At 38.3% G+C, this 18,035-nt stretch overlaps 1 protein-coding gene and 1 pseudogene across 2 annotated transcripts; both read left to right on the plus strand.

Moving 5' to 3' along the window:
• Positions 1-90: 90 nt before the first annotated feature.
• Cenpq (centromere protein Q) lies at positions 91-15,123 on the plus strand. 2 transcript variants are annotated; one of them, NM_001419500.1, is made up of 9 exons: positions 91-183; positions 2,496-2,639; positions 2,851-2,905; positions 3,901-4,027; positions 4,931-4,999; positions 9,362-9,491; positions 13,124-13,243; positions 13,380-13,457; positions 14,544-15,123. In NM_001419500.1, the coding sequence occupies exons 2-9, from the start codon at positions 2,532-2,534 to the stop codon at positions 14,673-14,675; spliced, it is 819 nt and encodes a 272-aa protein (NP_001406429.1). In that variant the 5' UTR covers positions 91-183; positions 2,496-2,531; the 3' UTR covers positions 14,676-15,123. The 2 variants fall into 2 exon arrangements, with proteins under 2 accessions (NP_001406429.1, NP_001014237.1); NM_001014215.2 differs by having other exon boundaries at positions 3,907-4,027.
• Positions 9,661-13,193, plus strand: LOC134480438 (small ribosomal subunit protein eS12-like; annotated as a pseudogene).
• Positions 15,124-18,035: the final 2,912 nt, after the last annotated feature.

Here is an 18,035-nt window from a genome sequence, read left to right on the forward strand (position 1 = left end):
GTCGGGTTTCTTCATTGACACTTCCGGTTCCCAGGTCCTTGACGTTGTCTCTCTTTTCCTGTTTTTTGGGCGGAGTAAACCAGACGCGCGCTCTTTGAGTCGATGAAGAAACAGAGAAGAGTCGAAGTGCTTAAGCGGCTGACAGATCCAGAGCGGATTAATTTTGAGCTTCACGACTTAGTGGTAAACTCCGTTGTTTTGTACTTTTTTAAGGGGTAATTTCTAATGTCCGAATAGGTCTGTCATCTAGGGCAGCGGTTCGAGATAACTCCAGGGAGGAATAAAAATATTCATCCTCCGTCTCTTTCCCCCCTAACCCTCTCGGTCCTCATTCCTTCAGCTCTGTACCTCATCCTGGAGCTACCGACTGTGTAGCCAAAGTTCGTTCTCGTTAGTGCTTCGCAGATAAACAGCTTAAGTTGAGATAAGTTGACTTTAACTAGTTCCAGTAAACCGGCAAAGAAAACAACAAGCAAACAGTAGCAGGGCGCCTTTTTCCACTCCTCCCATAAAGATTCAAGTGTAAACAAAACCAGGTTCATAAAGCAAAACTAAGCAATTGCCCTTGGAACTGTCACGCCGTCCGACTTAGGCTTGTACCTGATTTGTGCCTGATACCATGGTTTCTTTCAATCTTAAGCAAATGAGAGGAGACTTTAAGGTTTTGGGTTTTTTGTTTTTTGGGGGTTTTTTTGTTTGTTTGTTTTTTTATTGCTTGGGTGGTTTTAATTTTTTTCAGGGGTTCAGCACTGACTACTCTTTAAAGGGTCCAGGCTCAATCCTAGCACACACATAGCATAGTCGTCTCTGACATGTCCCAGAGGACCTGTGTTCTCAGGCCTCTATAACTGCCAGGCATGCTTTTGGTTCACAGACCTACAGAAAGGCAAAGCACTTAGATTTAGAATTTAGAAAGAGAATGGTTGTAAATTTAGTAGATACATGCTAAGAATTATAACGTATATATGTGAATATATACTTTTTTCACTGTGTCCAATTTATAATCTTTTACTCATTATAAAATACAGGAATGCATAACTCATCCTTGTTTTCTTTTTATCAGAAATGAGTTTGGTTATAAAAATCTACTAGAGGAAAGTTACTCTAAATGTTATCAAAGATCGCTCTGTTGCCATTCTCATGTCTGCTTTGTAATTCACAAGAACACTGAGGAATCAGCTTCCTTGTGTAGCATTATTACAATTCACATAGTCTTAATGGAGGCACAGCCTACCTCCTTATGAGTGACAGATTTTCATGTTGTGAAATGATAGAAAAGCCTAAACCGTAACTCCTCTCACTTTTGCAGTAGATTAAATTACTTTGCCATAGATTAAACCTATTACTTGAATTTTCTCTGACCTGACATTGCTTTATATTTTCTTGAATTTAGAAATAGAGATAATATTGTTATGTGGGAGTATTAAAAAAATCAAAAGCATCTTTAAATGATTTTTCTGAAACTATGTAAATGATAGCCATTTTAAGCAATGAAATTATTTATTTTATTTTTTTTTTTACTAAGGAGAGCCAAAGGTTTGCATTAGTTTGCTTGATCATTTGATTTTGAGACAGGATTTCATTTGTCTTGTCAAAGGCTTACCTCAAACCACTCTGTAACTGGCAATGGCCTTTGACTTACAGTCTTCCTGACTCTGCTGTTGAATGCTGAAATTTCAGACATACACGGCAAGCTAGATTTATTCAGCTCTGGGAATTCTATGCATTTTAGATAAGCTTTTAAACAGTGGAGCTAGCCCCAAAGTTACTTTTTTAACATGATTAAATGTATTAAAACATAAGGTGCTTTTCCCAAATTCTGAAGACATAGTTTAGAACTCTTAATATGTAGTTTTTTTAGCTTCCTCTGGCAGTTGTTGGAAGCAGATGAAGAGACTCACACCATCATTAGGTGGAGCTTGAGGAAGCCTCTGGAGAGGGGAGGAAAGAGCTGGAGTGCTCAAGGCACCACAGAAATCAATGCAGCAGTGCTTGTAGGGACTCCCAGGGACGGCAGCAGCAACCACAGCCTTCATGGGTCTGCAGTAGGGCATATATATATATATATATATATATATATATATATATATATATATATTTGTTACTTAGCTTGGTGTTTTGGGGAGACTCCGAAGGTGAAAGTGGGGGTATCTCCTGCTCTTTTGTCCCCTCTTAGAAGACCCTTTTCCTCTTACGGGGTTGCATCGTCCAGCCATTGATATGAAGGTTTGTGCCTAGTCTTATTACATCCTATTATACCATGTTTGGTTGATATTACTGGGAGACCTGTTCTTTTCTGAGGGGAAATGGAGAAGCAGTGGTTGGGGAAAAGAGGAGAGAGCCCGTGACTTGAGGAATAGGAGAGGAAACTGTGGCCGGGATGTATTGTATGAAAGAAGAATAAATGAAAGTTTTTTTTTTTAATGTACTCTTTTCAAAAAAAGAAAAACATTATAGAAGCCTTTATCTCTTTTTTTTTTCCCCCACCTTTGCAGACTATGTGTCATTGTGACTGTACTGTTTAGATCAAAATGTCTGGTAAAGCAAATACTTCTAAGAAAAAATCTCAACGGGTGAAAAGAAATGTAAAACAAAGAGCCGATAAAGAAGATGAGGAATTGGATTCACCAGAGAATAAGGTATTCAAGTATCAAATCTTATCTCTCAGATCTCTTGGATTAGAAATATCTACTCCCTTCAAAGGACTAAAAGTCAGTTGTGCTACAAATTGTAATATATGTCACATATTTTACTATACATTTTTTCTGCCTATTGGAGGGTACAGTATTTATATACATGGAATATGGTATTATAAAACCATCTTTTTATGTGTTGTTTGTATGTCTCTAGGTTGGAAACAGAGCGAAAAGAAACAGAAGTCATGCAGGACATCTGTCCTCTAAAGGTATTGTTCTGTATGTCTTGTTTAAAGTGCCTTCTACTGGCTTTCATGAAAAATGTTTCAGCATCTTGATTATGAGTTCAGAAATAGTAAAAGGTAGTCATAAGCAGCCACATCCACAGTATTTAGTTCTAATAGCAAATATATAGAGGTTTGCTTGTCACATTGGAAGGAACTAGGAGACAAATTATTATCCACCACTATGAGTTACTCATCTTTGATATAAAGACAAACCTACTGCTTCCTCTCAAAGACACCTGTGCTTTTAGTTCTGCTAGTACTGTATAGGCAGTTTGTAATCACAGGCTTAAGTAATTCTAAGGTAATTAATTTGAAGTGCCATTTTCTTAAACATCAATTCTTTGTAAGAAGAATCAGTGCAGATAGTGTTCTGATTTTCTTTTTCCTGCGGTACCATGCTTTTACTGTGTAATTTCTGCACTCCTGGAATTTGCGTAGCATCCCCTTTGTCTTTACCTAATCTTTGTGAAGCCAATACTGTATATTATTGCCTATCCCTTGTAAGTAGAACAGTTCATTATGTAGTTCTTCTAGCAAACACTCTTGAGGTTTACCTGCTATATTGATAAGAACTAGAAAATATATCATTGTTTCCCACTATGAGTTACTTATCTGTAATATCAGTCAGTGTCTATTTCTTGCCTATTCTCTTTTCTAATGTTTGATAGAAATAGTTTTCCAGTATTTTTACTGAAATTCTTAAGAAATCAAGTCATTTTTCAGAAGCAAGTTTTAATAATAATAACTTGATCCTTTACTGAAAAATCTTTGTATTACAGTGTCAGTTGGTAGTATACTGGGTATTGTCCCAATAGCAAATGCATCTTCAGTAACTGACATGTTATAGCTGCAGTAAGACGTGGATTAAAGAGTAGAATGTCTTAGCTTCACAATGCCAGTACTATTCTTTATGTTAAAATTATTTTTAAGTAAAACTGCAAAACTTCTAGATTGATTAGACTCTCTTGTATTACCAGTAACAGAACAAACAAAATGTGTTCATCTAAAACGGGTGAAAATATCATCCAACAAGAGAACAGCCTGGCAACCTCTTCCAAAGAATACTGAAGAGTATTTGCAAAGTATGATGGACTCAGCAATTCTGTGAGTTTAAATAGTTTTTTTTCTAGCTCTTGGCTCTTGGGTGTTTACATTTGTCTGCTATCATGGCATATCCGAGTATTCCTGCATATTCTTTCTTCATGGAGGTGACAGCACGCCTAACATAAACATCCTAAGCAGCAGAGAGATTGCTGAGTCTTACGGGTTCAGCACCTTTGACCCATAGTCCTTAGCGGCAGTGATTCTGAGCCCTCGGGAGGCAGAACATGATGGCAGTGGGAGCAGTACCCTTCAGGAAACAAAGCAGAAGACCGGCACCAGGGACCAGGTGTCACTTAAAAGCATACCCCAGTGCCCTGTGTATTGTTCAGCCGTCACTACGTCCTAGAATTTCCATGAGCTGAAGACCATATATTCCACACATATGCCAATGGCAAGCATATCAAATTTAAACCATGATGGCCTTTTAAGGCGGTATTCTTTAATGACACTGAACTGCCAACCAGGGAGCCTGAATGGGCCTGACCTAGGCCCTGTACATGTTATGTTACAGTTGTGTAGTTTGGTCTTCTGTGACTCCTAACAGTAGGAAAGGGCTATCTCTGACTCTGTTCCTCTTACTGAGTCACCTTGTCCACCTTTAATAGATAAAGAGGTGCCTAGTGTTACTGCAACTTGATATGCCATAGCTGATTAACATCTATGATAGGGCTACTTTTAGCTGAAGAGAAACAGGAGTGGATTGGAGTGGGCAGGTGATGAGAAGAGATTGGGAGGGATGTAAAAATAAATAACAGTAATAATAATAATAACAAATGATCATCTAGTATAAAGGAGAAAGTAAATAATTCTGCTTAGCTAGTGAGGATGAACACTTGAAATTTTTTGAAATACAGTTTGTTTTATGTTTCAAAGTAATATTTATTCAATCTTTTTGTTCCCCAGTGGAATTTTAAACAAAAACATTAAAAGAAAAGAACAAATTCAGTATCATCTCGACCAGTTGAAGAAAAGGTAACCCACGGAAGTGATATCTGCATATGTTCTAAAGTAGATTTCTACAGTATATGCTTTTCATTACTTTGTAAAGGAAATGATGCTTGGAATTACATAGTAGGTTTCAGAGAATGTATACAAAAGAGTATGGTCCTCGTGTAATTTTTATTGCCACTATTTTAGTGTTCTGTGTCAGTATTTAAAAAATACTTGATAACGTTAACTTCTTTACATTTTAACAACTTGAAGTCAGAGTTTACGACGCTCCTTTGCTGTGGTTTACCCAATTATTTTCCTTCACTTCTGTCTTGATTACATCTTCTTTTGTTTTGATAAAACACCAGGACCAAAAGCAACTTGGGAAGGAAATGATTTATTTCACCTTACAGCTCATAGTTGATCACTGAGGAAAGCCATAGTAGAAACCTGGAGGCTGAAACTAGAGCGGAAGCCAGGGAGGAACACTGCTTATTGGTTTCCTCCTTGTGGCATGTTCAGTCTGCTTTCTTACAGAACCCAAGACCACCAGCCCAGCGGTGGTACTACCCACAATGCCCTGGGCGTTCCTACTTCAATTGTCAGTCAAGAAAACACACCACAGGCCAATCTGGTGGGGATGTTTTCTCATTGAGGTTCTGTCTTGCCCACTCAAGGTCATATATTCTATTGCTCAATTATTTACACAAGCAACAAGTTTTATCTGTCTTGTTGATTTTTCTCAACCAGCTCTTGGTTTAGTTGATTCTTTGTATTGTTCTCTTTGTTTCTAATTTATTGATTTCAGCCCTGAGTTCGATTACCTGCCCTTCTGCTCCTCTTGGGTGTGTTCGCTTCTTTTTTTTTTCTAGAGCTTTAGGTGTTCTGTTAACTCGCTAGGATGAGAACCCTCCAATTTTCTTTTTTTTGTGAAGGCACTTAGTGTTCTACACTTAGCATGTCTTTCATTGTGTCCCATAAGTTTGGATATCTTGTACCTTCATTTTCATTGAATTCTAGAAAGCTTTATATTCCTTATTTCTTCCCTGACCCAGTGATCATTGAGTAGAGGGTTGTTCTGTTTCCATGAGTTTGTAGGCTTTCTGTTGTTTCTGTTGTTGATGTCTAGCTTGAACCCATGGTCTCTGACTGAGGCCTGGCTGAGAAAATGTTCCTATACTTGTGATGATTGTACTGCATTATTGGAATGAACTAAGTCCTGTTCCCATCCCCATGAGCAAACAGAAGGTGTTGCCAGGCAGACCAAGCTGTTAGCTCTTAATTTCTAAAGAAAACTGTCCATAGGACATAGGAGCCAGGGAGAAATAGTGACTGTGTAGTTGATAGAGTAACTGTCTTTAGGGTATACTTTTTTAAACTTTAAGTTTTTCAGATTCTTGAAAACGTTAACACCAACTTCAAACACTTAGAACATTTGGAACAGTAAATTGAACCTTACACATAAGTGGTTTAATGAAATAGAAAGGTCATAGTGTTTATGTTAATTCAAAACTAAAATGTATGCTGCTTGGAGTTTTTAGAAAGGATGCTCATTGTAGTCCACTAATGACTTTGTAGGTAGCTCAACTTTATCCTAACAGTTTAGCGAGACTGACTAACTGTAAGGTTTGTGCCACCAATGTTTTCCTACAGAAAGATTTAGCTTTTGAGCATGGTTCCTAAAAGAAAGATCTGGGTTTCACTCTTAAGTTGCTGCTTTCAAACCATTTTTCTTATGTTTTTCATGTTTATTTTTTTATTTTTATGTATAAGTAATCTATCTGTATATAGAACCTGTAAACCAAAAGAGGGCATCAGATAACATTATAGATGGCTGCAAACTACCCTACCTATGGCTACTGGGAATTGAACTCAGAACCTCTAAAACAGTGGCCAGTGCTCTTTTTTTTTTTTTTTTTTTTTTTTTTCCGGGTGTGCTGGGTAGTTTTTTTTTTTTTTATTTTTTTTTATTTTTTTTTTTTTTTATTATCTTGAGTATTTCTTATATACATTTCAAGTGTTATTCTCTTTCCCGGTTTCCGGACAGACATCACCCTCCCCCCTCCCCTTCCTTGTGGGTGTTCCCCTCCCAAACCTCCCCCCATTGCCACCCTCCCCGCATAGTCTAGTTCACTGGGGGTTCAGTCTTAGCAGGACCCAGGGCTTCCCCTTCCACTGGTGCTCTTACTAGGATATTCATTGCTACCTATGGGGACAGAGTCCAGGGTCAGTCCATGTATAGTCTTTAGGTAGTGGCTTAGTCCCTGGAAGCTCTGGTTGCTTGACATTGTTGTACTTTTGGGGTCTCGAGCACCTTCAAGCTCTTCCAGTTCTTTCTCTGATTCCTTCAACGGGGGACCTATTCTCAGTTCAGTGGTTTGCTGCTGTGGCCAGTGCTCTTAACCACTGAGCCATCTCTCCACCCCAGTTTTCAAATCTTTTTTTTTTTTTTTTTACATTTTATTTTTTTTTTTTTTACATTTTATTTTTTTTTTTTATTAACTTGAGTATTTCTTATATACATTTCGAGTGTTATTCCCTTTCCCGGTATCCGGGCAAACATCCCCCTCCCCCCTCCCCTTCCTTATGGGTGTTCTCCTCCCAACCCTCCCCCCATTGCCGCCCTCCCCCCAACAGTCTAGTTCACTGGGGGTTCAGTCTTAGCAGGACCCAGGGCTTCCCCTTCCACTGGTGCTCTTACTAGGATATTCATTGCTACCTATGAGGTCAGAGTCCAGGGTCAGTCCATGTATAGTCTTTGGGTAGTGGCTTAGTCCCTGGAAGCTCTGGTTGCTTGGCATTGTTGTACATATGGGGTCTCGAGCCCCTTCAAGCTCTTCCAGTTCTTTCTCTGATTCCTTCAACGGGGGTCCTATTCTCAGTTCAGTGGTTTGCTGCTGGCATTCGCCTCTGTATTTGCTGTATTCTGGCTGTGTCTCTCAGGAGCAATCTACATCCGGCTCCTGTCGGTCTGCACTTCTTTGCTTCATCCATCTTGTCTAATTGGGTGGCTGTATATGTATGGGCCACATGTGGGGCAGGCTCTGAATGGGTGTTCCTTCAGTCTCTGTTTTAATCTTTGCCTCTCTCTTCCCTGCCAAGGGTATTCTTGTTCCCCTTTTAAAGAAGGAGTGAAGCATTCACATTTTGATCATCCCTCTTGAGTTTCAGTTTTCAAATGTTAAGTACAGGTATCTGTTCTCTGAAATACTTTAGACTAGAAGTGTTTTAGGTTTGGAGTTACTCTGAGACTTGGAGATATTTATATATATAAATAACAGTGAGTCCTAGAGATACCAAATCTGAACACAAACTTCATTTATTTTATCTTATTTTATCTTGTCAGTTCTCTTGAATTAGTTATATGCAATTTTTCTATAAAACATCTTTATTTGTGTATGTGCAGGCTCATAGACACATAAGCAATGGCATGCATTAGAGATAAAACACAATGTTGAGGAATTGTTTCTTCTCCTACCTTGTGTCCCATGTGTTGAAAGCAGATCATCAGGCATTCATGCTAAGGATCTAGGGTCTTTAGCCACTGAAACATTTTACTAGTCCCTTATAGAGTGCTTTTTACACTTTTTTTTTCATAAATCAGTGTCTTTTGATAGAGTGAATTTTCCACTAGTTTGTGAAATTCCATTAGATAGGGAAGTTTCCATCAGTTTGGCACAAAAAGTGGTTGAAATCATGGATCCTTTTGTGTTTTAGCTTTGGAAGGGTATTCACTTTACAGTAGAATTTTTAGAAAAACTACACTTACTGAGGCAAATGATTTTATTCTTTATTTCTTTCTCATAAATTTGAAGAATCAAGTTTGAGAACATTATTTTGCTGACTGCTGGAAGTGGGGACTCACACAGATAAGACTTTAATTAGGATATAAGATAGAATTTGTGTCATACTGCTCTACAGTAAAGCTCGGAGACATCTTATCTGCCTTAGCTTTAAAACTAAATGATCTTTGAAAACATTTAGATTAACCTTTATTGGTTGTGTCCTTTAGAGTGAAAGGTGGGGTTTAGGGTCAGGCTCAAAACTTCCAGAGTTCTTTCTTTTATCCCATATTCGATACTAAATGGACAGACTCACATGCTATAGTAGTATAGAAAGTGTATTTAAATAATAATAGGAAATTCTGATTTTAAAGTATATTATAAAATGTATAAACTAAAAAGTGTTCAAGTAAAGTAGCCTTAACATTCCATAACTTGAGGTAATTGTCAATGTATTAAAAAGGTAGTTGTTGTTTTATCAGGAATGTTTTTGGGAAAGAATGCATTAGCTATTGTTGGGGGGAAAAATAAAAAATGAATGTTGTAACCCTTTCAAGTGTGAAAAGATGAAACTTTAAAAAAAGTTATTCCTCACAAAATAAACCTGTATTCTATTTTTAAGATTTCTGCAACAGTGTGCAACACTGAAAGTCCCCCCAGGAAAGCTCAACTATTTAAGAGATATGTCAAAGCTGCTGAAGGTGGAAAGGGAACAGGAAAGGGCGAATGAGGAGAGCCTGGCTTCACTGCAGGTATGCCAGTCTAAGGCCTGGAACTGGAGAGCCGGCCAAGGGGGGCAGGAGAACTGTAAGCTTCATAGCATTAGTGGGCTAGCATTAAACTCAAATTTTGGATTTTTGTATGTTTTATAATAAAAGCAAAGCTGTCACTTGAACATGAGCCTCTAAATTTGAAGTGTTTATGATTTATCCATGGTCCCATTCTTGTAAAAAACTTTTTTGAAAAATTTTTTCATGTGTTCTGATCATATCCGTCACCTCACTATTTCTCCCAGACCTTCCTTTCTTTCCTACTTTTCTACCTTTACCCACCTTTATATTCTATCTGTATCTCTCTCTAAAACAAAACAAAAAAGAAACAACGACAACCACTTTTCTCCTGCCTCTGTCTAGTACACAGAGGAAGAGCCTCTGGTGCATTCACCATTCGGTGTTACTCATATTCCACAGCCATAGCTGAGGAAGGCACACCTGCTGAAGGTGTAATGGACGCACCACTGCTCTCCACGAGATGCTAAAGACCGCCCTCATCCAGAATGGCCTAGCACATGGCATATGCAAAGCTGCCAAAGCGCCATGCCCATGTCTGTGTGCTTGCACCGAGCTGTGATGAACCTGTGTATATCGAGCTTTCTACTGAGCACCAAACCAACGTGGTTAAGGTTGATGACAAACTAGGGGAATGGGTAGGCCTCTGTCAAATCAGTGGAGAGAGAAAGCCCCGGAAAGTGGTTGGTGGCAGTTGTATAGTTAAGGACTATGGTAAAAACTCCTAGGCCAAGGATGTCATCGAGGAGTACTTCAATTGCAAGTAACGAATAATAAAAATTTTGACTCATTTAAAAAAAAAAAAACCGAAAAACTGGAAATCAAAATAAGTAAGCAAAAAACCATAATAAGACCAAAAAGTCTATACAAAAAAAAAAAAATAGGATTTAGTTTATTTTATGTTGGCCAAATACTCCTAAGCATGGACAACCGCAATCTTTTACTCTATTTTAGTTGACTTTTCAATATTTGTAATTACCAACTCTTATCAGGGAGGGCTATAGTATTGCACATTATTTCCATAGTGTTATGGAAGGTTATAACCATCTAACCATCGTTTGATTGTTATTATCTCTATCGCTCATGGGTATTGAGGACTTTGTGTCCAAACACACCACAGTTACATCTCTAATCCCCACCAAGGTCTGAAGAGTCTAAACTTTATCTGACTTGAGAAAAAAAAATGTTACTTTATCCAGCTGAGCCATAAACAAACTGATTAAAGTGAATGAATGTCAAGCCGTCATACATCAGAGTCTTCATTCTCAAGGAAGCTCTCTCCCTATAGTTTTCTGTCTCCTTTTGAAAGGTTTCCTAGAGCCAAGGCTGTCCTCAAAACCCTGATCTTCCTGCTCCTGTCTTTACTTGTGATTAGAAGCAGATGCCTTCATACCTAGGGTTCCCATGTAATCCTTTTTTCTCAGCAATCGAAGACACATTTCTTGGGGATGCAGCAGAACACAGAGAAGAAGACCCTCCACAGAGCAGGGGAGCTCAGAAGCTGAGTCTTCAAGTCTCAGAAAGCTCTTCCAAGCCTAATTTAATGGTTAGTTTGAGGAAAAGCAGGACAGCGATTGACCCTCGAACTGTTGTCCTCTTCCAGACTTGAACTGGTTAAGCCAGTCCATGGGGAGTGGCACAAAGCCTCTGTTTTAAGCTGCTAGTGTTTTGCTTCAGGTTAGGAGTGTGAGGAAGAAGCCAGACATCTTGAAATTTGCTGCCTTTATTATCTAGCCATAATCTCTACTTCCCTATCTGTCTGTATACCAGGCAGTCTAACTCCTAGCTCCTCATTTCCCCCTTTAAGAGACTACCCTAAGTGCTGCTGGGGTTTAAGGGGTAGAGTGTCTACCACTCTAGCTTCCTTGGACTGTCAAAATGGGCAATGAGGAGAGAGGAGCAGTCAGAGTGCCCAAGAAGGGGAGCGATCTAAGTGGCCACAATAAAACTTAAGAAACTGCAGAGATTCTGAGCATAAGCTATCTAATTGGTGATAGATAGCATGTTTCTTTAGGCTGTGCTAATGGAGAAGGTAGGCTCTTAATAATTCAGTGATCCTCAGAAAAAATTCTGAGATGAAGGCCCCCAAAATTATACCATCTGGAGTCTAGATAGGGTTTATTTTCTCTGCCAGATAAGAATTTAAAAGCAGGGAGTAACTGGCTATGGTTGCATAGACCATTAATCCTGGCACAGAAGCAGGCAGATCTCTTGAATTCAAGGCCAGACTGCCCTACAGAGCGACTTCCCAGGACTACACAGAAAAACCCTGTCCTGAAAAGAAATTAATTAATCAATTAATTCAAGCAAGCTCAATAAGTAGCAGCAGTGAAATCTTGAACACAACAAATTATCAGTTAGAGAAAGGCCTTTATTGGAAGCAAAGAAATTTACATGCAGCAGGGGGAAAAAAAGCAAACATCCAGGAAGAAAAGACCCTCTACAAAACAGAGGGGACATGAAAACCAAAAGTCCCCCCACATAATTTAGAGGGATCATAGCCAAGCCACCATCTTCGTTTTGGGCTTTTGCCCTTCAGGATAATTATTGCATGTCATTTTTCTTTTAATCTATTAGGTTAGCAATAACAAACTGATATACATGGTTTACTTTATAATTGTCTTTATCTGTACTTTGTGAATACAGCAGCCAGTTCATAGCAGTGTGGTGCTAAAGAACAGGTTAACTTCACTATGGAGTGCAGTTTACAAAGAATTCAAGCTCTGGGATGTTCATAAAAACAAACAGCCTGCTCCCTTCTACCTAGCAATTTCAGTGACATAAAGAATTGGACAAAAAAATACTTGAAAGAAAGATAAACCAGTCATAACCAACATGGAGCCTGACTCAAAGTGTAAAGTGGTTCCTGTGTACAAGGAAATCAAAAAGTGAATACGTTCAATATTACAGACTTTATTAGGATTTTAACTAATGTGGTATACTGATCCTAATATATTTGTTAAGTCTTTCAGAGTTGTGCACTGTAGTATTTACAAGTGAAATGTTATACACTTTAAAAGAGTGCAGCTTTAATGACCCAGAAGCTGATTTACAGTTTACTTGGCCTGCAATCAGCATATTTGTGTTATTCCGATATTTGTTCCATAAATTTTGTATATTTTGTCTTCCTCTATAAGTTAGCATATTTCTTTAAGTATTTTACTAATTAATTGTTTAATATTGATTCCAGTGCCTAGCATTCCATTCTTTTGGCATATTAAAACAGCAGGCATTCAAATGTTCCAAACTAAAATTAAAAATATTTTCATTTGTTTCTGGCACTTGAAATTACCTGTTATTTAACAGATTCTGTCGCCTGGGGTCCCTGGGCAGTGCAGCTCACACAAAGGGTTTTGCAGACTCTCCAGTGCTCATTAGCATCTGTGGTAAGGTTTTGAAGAAGCATCGACAGGCAGAGTTATCTCCTCTATTGGCCACGTAGCTTTCTAGAGGGTTTCTTTTTGAAAGATAAGCAAAAATAGTTGACATTTTCTTCCAGAGTGTTTTAAAATATGAGGTATTATATATACACAATCTCCTAGGGTTTCATTTATCATACATTTACTTTAAAATATTAACTTTTCTTTTTGCCTTAGGAAGAAATAGACAAAATAGTAGAGACCACAGAGTCAATGACTGAGAATATTGAAAGCCTAAAGACCAAAATTGAAATCCTAACAAATGAAGTAGAGAAAGAAGAAGAGGAGATGAAAGAGGTAATGGATAAAAGCCATATTGGTAGCATTCTAACGGCAACTTTTAATGCTAAAATGCTACCACGATAACTTGAGTTTTGCAAGGTGAACAAAATCAGCTTTTTGAAATAAACCCTAGCTTTCTGTTTCTATTTAGGTATTTCACATAGATAGCAATAAAGTATTGGCTCTTCCAGAACTTTCTCAGAAAAGTCTTAAAGCACCTATACTTCAGGTAAGTACCCGTTTACCATACTGACTATTGCCAGGCTCTATCACACACACATACACACACACACACACACACACACACACACACACACACACACACACATACACATACACACATACACACACACACACACATACACACACACACACATACACATACACACATACACACACACACACATACACACACACACACATACACATACACACATACACACACACACACACACACATACACACACACACACATACACATACACACATACACACACACACACACACACACACACACATACACACACACACGGTGATATAAAACCATATACCATTTCTTTAAATAAACTAATCCTGTTATAAAACTTTTGATAAATTACTTTTCTTTACTGGCATATAATTTGAACATCTTTTCTGTTCATTCATGTACATTCATTCTTATCAGTGTTTATATAAGATTATATTACACAGATATACCATTGTTGTAAAGTATTTATAGAAATAAGAAATTTTATTTTATACTCCTTTATATACTTTTACATATTTGTATAGTCATAACTATAGGTATATCCCTCTCTGGTGTTTGACTTTTAACAAAGTTATACAGCTCTTGAGAGACTAGCATTGTGGTATGGTATTAATCAATATTCTTGTAAATTGTCTTTCTTCCAAAGAGCTCATTGATATTGTCATATAAATGCTCTTTTTTATTATCTGGAGTACTCCAGCAGAGCAGGAAAGGGGACCAGGAAAGACTTACTTGAAAGTGAAGGGCTCTCTTGCTCCTCCCTTCCTGCCCCCATTCTCTCCCCATTCCCCCCCTCGACACCCCCCCACCATGCTCATGGCGGTCCCCTCCTCCTCTACTTCTCTTCTCTCTCTCCCTGCTTTTCTCTGCCCCTACTACCCTCTTAACTCCCCTCTCCATGCCCTGAATAAACTATTTTATACTAAAAAAAGAAAAGGAAAGAAAATGAACAGCCAGTGGTTGATGACTAGTGACTTCGGGTAGTAGTTATAGTATGTCTCCAAATAACAGACGTTTCACATTTTTCATTATAAAATGCTAAAACTAATTGTGCTGTCTTACCCACAGAAAGAAATTTTAACACTAATTCCAAACCAGAATGCTCTTCTGAAGGACTTGGATGTTCTTCAGAATTCAGCCCCAGGGAAGAACATGGCAGCCTTCATTCAAGAAGCGTATATGAAACTTAATGGCTCCTAAAGAGTTGGTTTTTATTTTGGTATTTAAGCCTTGTTCCATGTTAACTTATTGTTCATGAATTGTAAAACTTTTATCTTTTTATGACAGTCTCTCACTCTGTTTGTAGCCTAGGCTGGCTCAACACTTACTCTTATCTCCCACTTTGGCCTTGAACTCACTGCAGTCCTGCCCCAGCATGGTGAGTGCTAGGATTACAGGTGTGAGTTTCACATCTGGCCCAAAGGTGTGCAACTTACCTGTATTAATACTTCAAAGCTGATGTCTCTGCAGAACAATTACCCTCTGTTATCTACTTTAAACTAGCCTTTGTGGGCTTATCATTAGTATCTAATGTCCTGAAAACATAGCAGTCACCAAATCTAGTAAATCCATAGAAAGAGAGAGATATTTCCTAAAACCATGCACTGAGAATTATTTTCAAAAATAAAAAAAATGTCATGATGTAATATTTATGGTGTATGAATGGAACTTATTTATTGGAGGTTACTTTGTGGCTATGAAGAGTGGCTGAACAGCACCTACTTCTCTCTCCCTCTCTCTCTTCTGCGACTGCTAGGCTTCATTTTCTGTCTGGTCATGTGGAACTTGGAAAGAAAATTCCAAATGCCTTCTTAAACCCCTCCTCTCTATGGAATTGTTGCTATTTTTTTTTTCAGGTGTTTTCGCACTGAAGATAATAACATTGGTTCTTTGCCTAGTGAATTGTTAGATGCTGGATATTTTCTGCTTTCTCAAAGCAGACTCTAAGATTGTTTAAGGGGAACCTGAGTATATAGATCCTTTAGGATAAAAGCAAGCAAACAGCAATAAAAAACAGCTGGAAAACCTTTTTTGGGAAAACCCAGCATTGGAGGAGTGACCGCCGAAGGTAGAAGGCAGATAGATAACGGGGGAAGAGCTGCAGTCTAGGCTTACAAATGATAATATGTGAGACTGGCAGGCAAAAGGATGGTTGTTGGCTTAACAGCAGGATCCTGGCATTGTGCAGTGCAAAAAAGGGTTGCTGTGCTAAGCTCCACAGAAGTGGCCCACAGCTAACCAAACCGTTCCTGCACTTTATCAGGAACTGTTACGAGTTTCTCAGGCCATGTCAGTTATGAGACAGCTTGATGTTAGTGCACACTAAGGGTGTTCATCTTATGTTTCAACAACTATCTTCTAGAATAACGTATGTGCCAGGGCAGCTGACAGGGAAGTTGGCAATTTTTGATCAAGAAAGCATTAATTATATCAAGCTGCATTCCAGCAAAGCATCTGCCTTGACTATGATAAGTTTATATATGTGAAGAAATAAATTCCATAAGCAGGTATAAAATCATCTCTAAGCAATAATATAGTATATTGGCTTGGATTTTTTTTTTATCCACTTATGACTGCGATTGAATTTTTTTAAAGTTTTTTTTTTTTTTTTAATGTATGTGAGTACACTGTTGCTGCCTTCAAACACAAAGAAGATGGCATTGGATCCCATTACAGATGGTTGTGAGCCACCATGTGGTTGCTGGAAATTGAACTCAGGACCTCTGGGAGAACAGCCAGTGCTCTTAATAGCTAGGCAATCTCTCCAGCCCCAAATTTTCTATTGTACTAGAATATTTTTGTTAGTTTAGGAAATGCCATAATACGGCTAATATCTCCCAAACAGAACTGCCCAAGAATTTACCTATGGCTAAGTACCATGGGATTGATATGTGTTATAGAGTAAGGTCATGGCTTAGGGGTCCTGGAGCTGCTCGAGCCCAAAGAATCAGAAGCAGGAGCATCTTCAGAAGGTCAGGAGGACTTTAGGAAAGTAATAGAGTATACAGGATGCCCTAAAACCCTGCCCTCAGCAACTGAAAACTTGGTTCTTTTAGGTTAATAGAACCCTAAGTCATTGTTATCATTAGCTAGAACATTTACACTAGCAAAGTGTTTTCCTCAGGATATCTACTTAGTAGATAATTTCAAGTCAACAGAATATCAGTTTATCATTACTACTGAACGAGAGCCACCTCATGGCTGAACTGCTACCCTCCTAACTTTGGAACTATAGCCTTTTAACTTAGAGCTATGCTATACAGTCCAGAACATAACAGACAATCAAAAACATAGTTTTTCTTTAACTGCTTTATTTTGGCATCTTTTTTGTAAATGATCTGAGGTAAATACACATCTAATACTCTTTGTTTCCAAGTAGATGCTAAGTAGGTAAGGTATGAATGAACAATAGGTGTCAGTGTAGCAAAAGCCCATGTCCTAGCAAACAGAGACGACACCGTGGTAACTGTATGGCTCTAATGGATTTGTAAAAGAGCCAAGCCAAATACTGAGCACACAACAGAGCAGAGAACGGAGCAGTCATTAAACCAAGCCCAAATATATAAGGAACTGCTAAATAGATGTATGTGAAATACCAAGAGAAAATGGGTTAATTCTTGAAAGGTTAAGAAATGTTAACCTTAAAAGCTAAGAAATGTTTGAATAATTATTCAGTCATATAATGATCACTTAGACATAGAAACTAAGTGCTTTCACCAGTTAGGTTAGTGAATCTTTATCATTTTGAACTAAGAATGAAAAGTGTTGAATTAACTCACAGGGAAGTAAGTGTTGACTAAACTATGAAAGGACAGTAACTTGGTATAACTGCTTGGGAGCTACAGTACACAGGTAAGTTGCAGCCTCCATGTCAGCCATTTATATTCTTTATATAAGCCTCTCTATTGCCTGCCACCTCTGTTTGCATAGCTTCAACAATTAGGCTCTGTTCCATGTAAAACACCTGCAGCAGAACCTACGATTAAAGGATTTATTTTACTTGGTTGGATATCATTTCTTTGCATTCTCTGTTTACCAAAAGTATGCAGCTTGCACCTGTCAAAATTAGCATTTGGATTGTTCACACCGGATTCCTTTCTAAGCATGTCTAAATCCTCTCAAGTTTCATTCACTATCAAGAAAGATTAGATGTTGGGTCAGAGAGAGGAAAGGAGAGGAAATGCAGAGAGAAATTCAAATTTTCCAGTGGAGTCATAGTGGGGCTACAGGTGTGAGCCCTTTTGTGTTCAAAGGAACTTTGCTTACAAAGCTGCCTTCTTACCTGCATTTCTTCACTACTAAATCACTACACAGCCACTTCTTGGCATAGGTGTTTCCCTTATTCTTTGAGGGGGCTTCCCTTTGTAGCCCAGGCTGGCCTGGAACTTGTATCAGTTCTACTGGCTCTAATTAGAGATAGCTAGGATTCAAGGCATTCACCACCATGCCCAGTTTGCTACCCTCTGAAATAGCTTCTGTGACAGGGCCGAAAGTTACTATAGCAACAGTACAAAGATAGTAATGATTCTGTTCAAATTGAACAAAAGGATGAAGACTCCA

This window comes from Rattus norvegicus, chromosome 9 (assembly GCF_036323735.1).
Source record: "Rattus norvegicus strain BN/NHsdMcwi chromosome 9, GRCr8, whole genome shotgun sequence".
Lineage (NCBI taxonomy): Eukaryota > Metazoa > Chordata > Mammalia > Rodentia > Muridae > Rattus > Rattus norvegicus.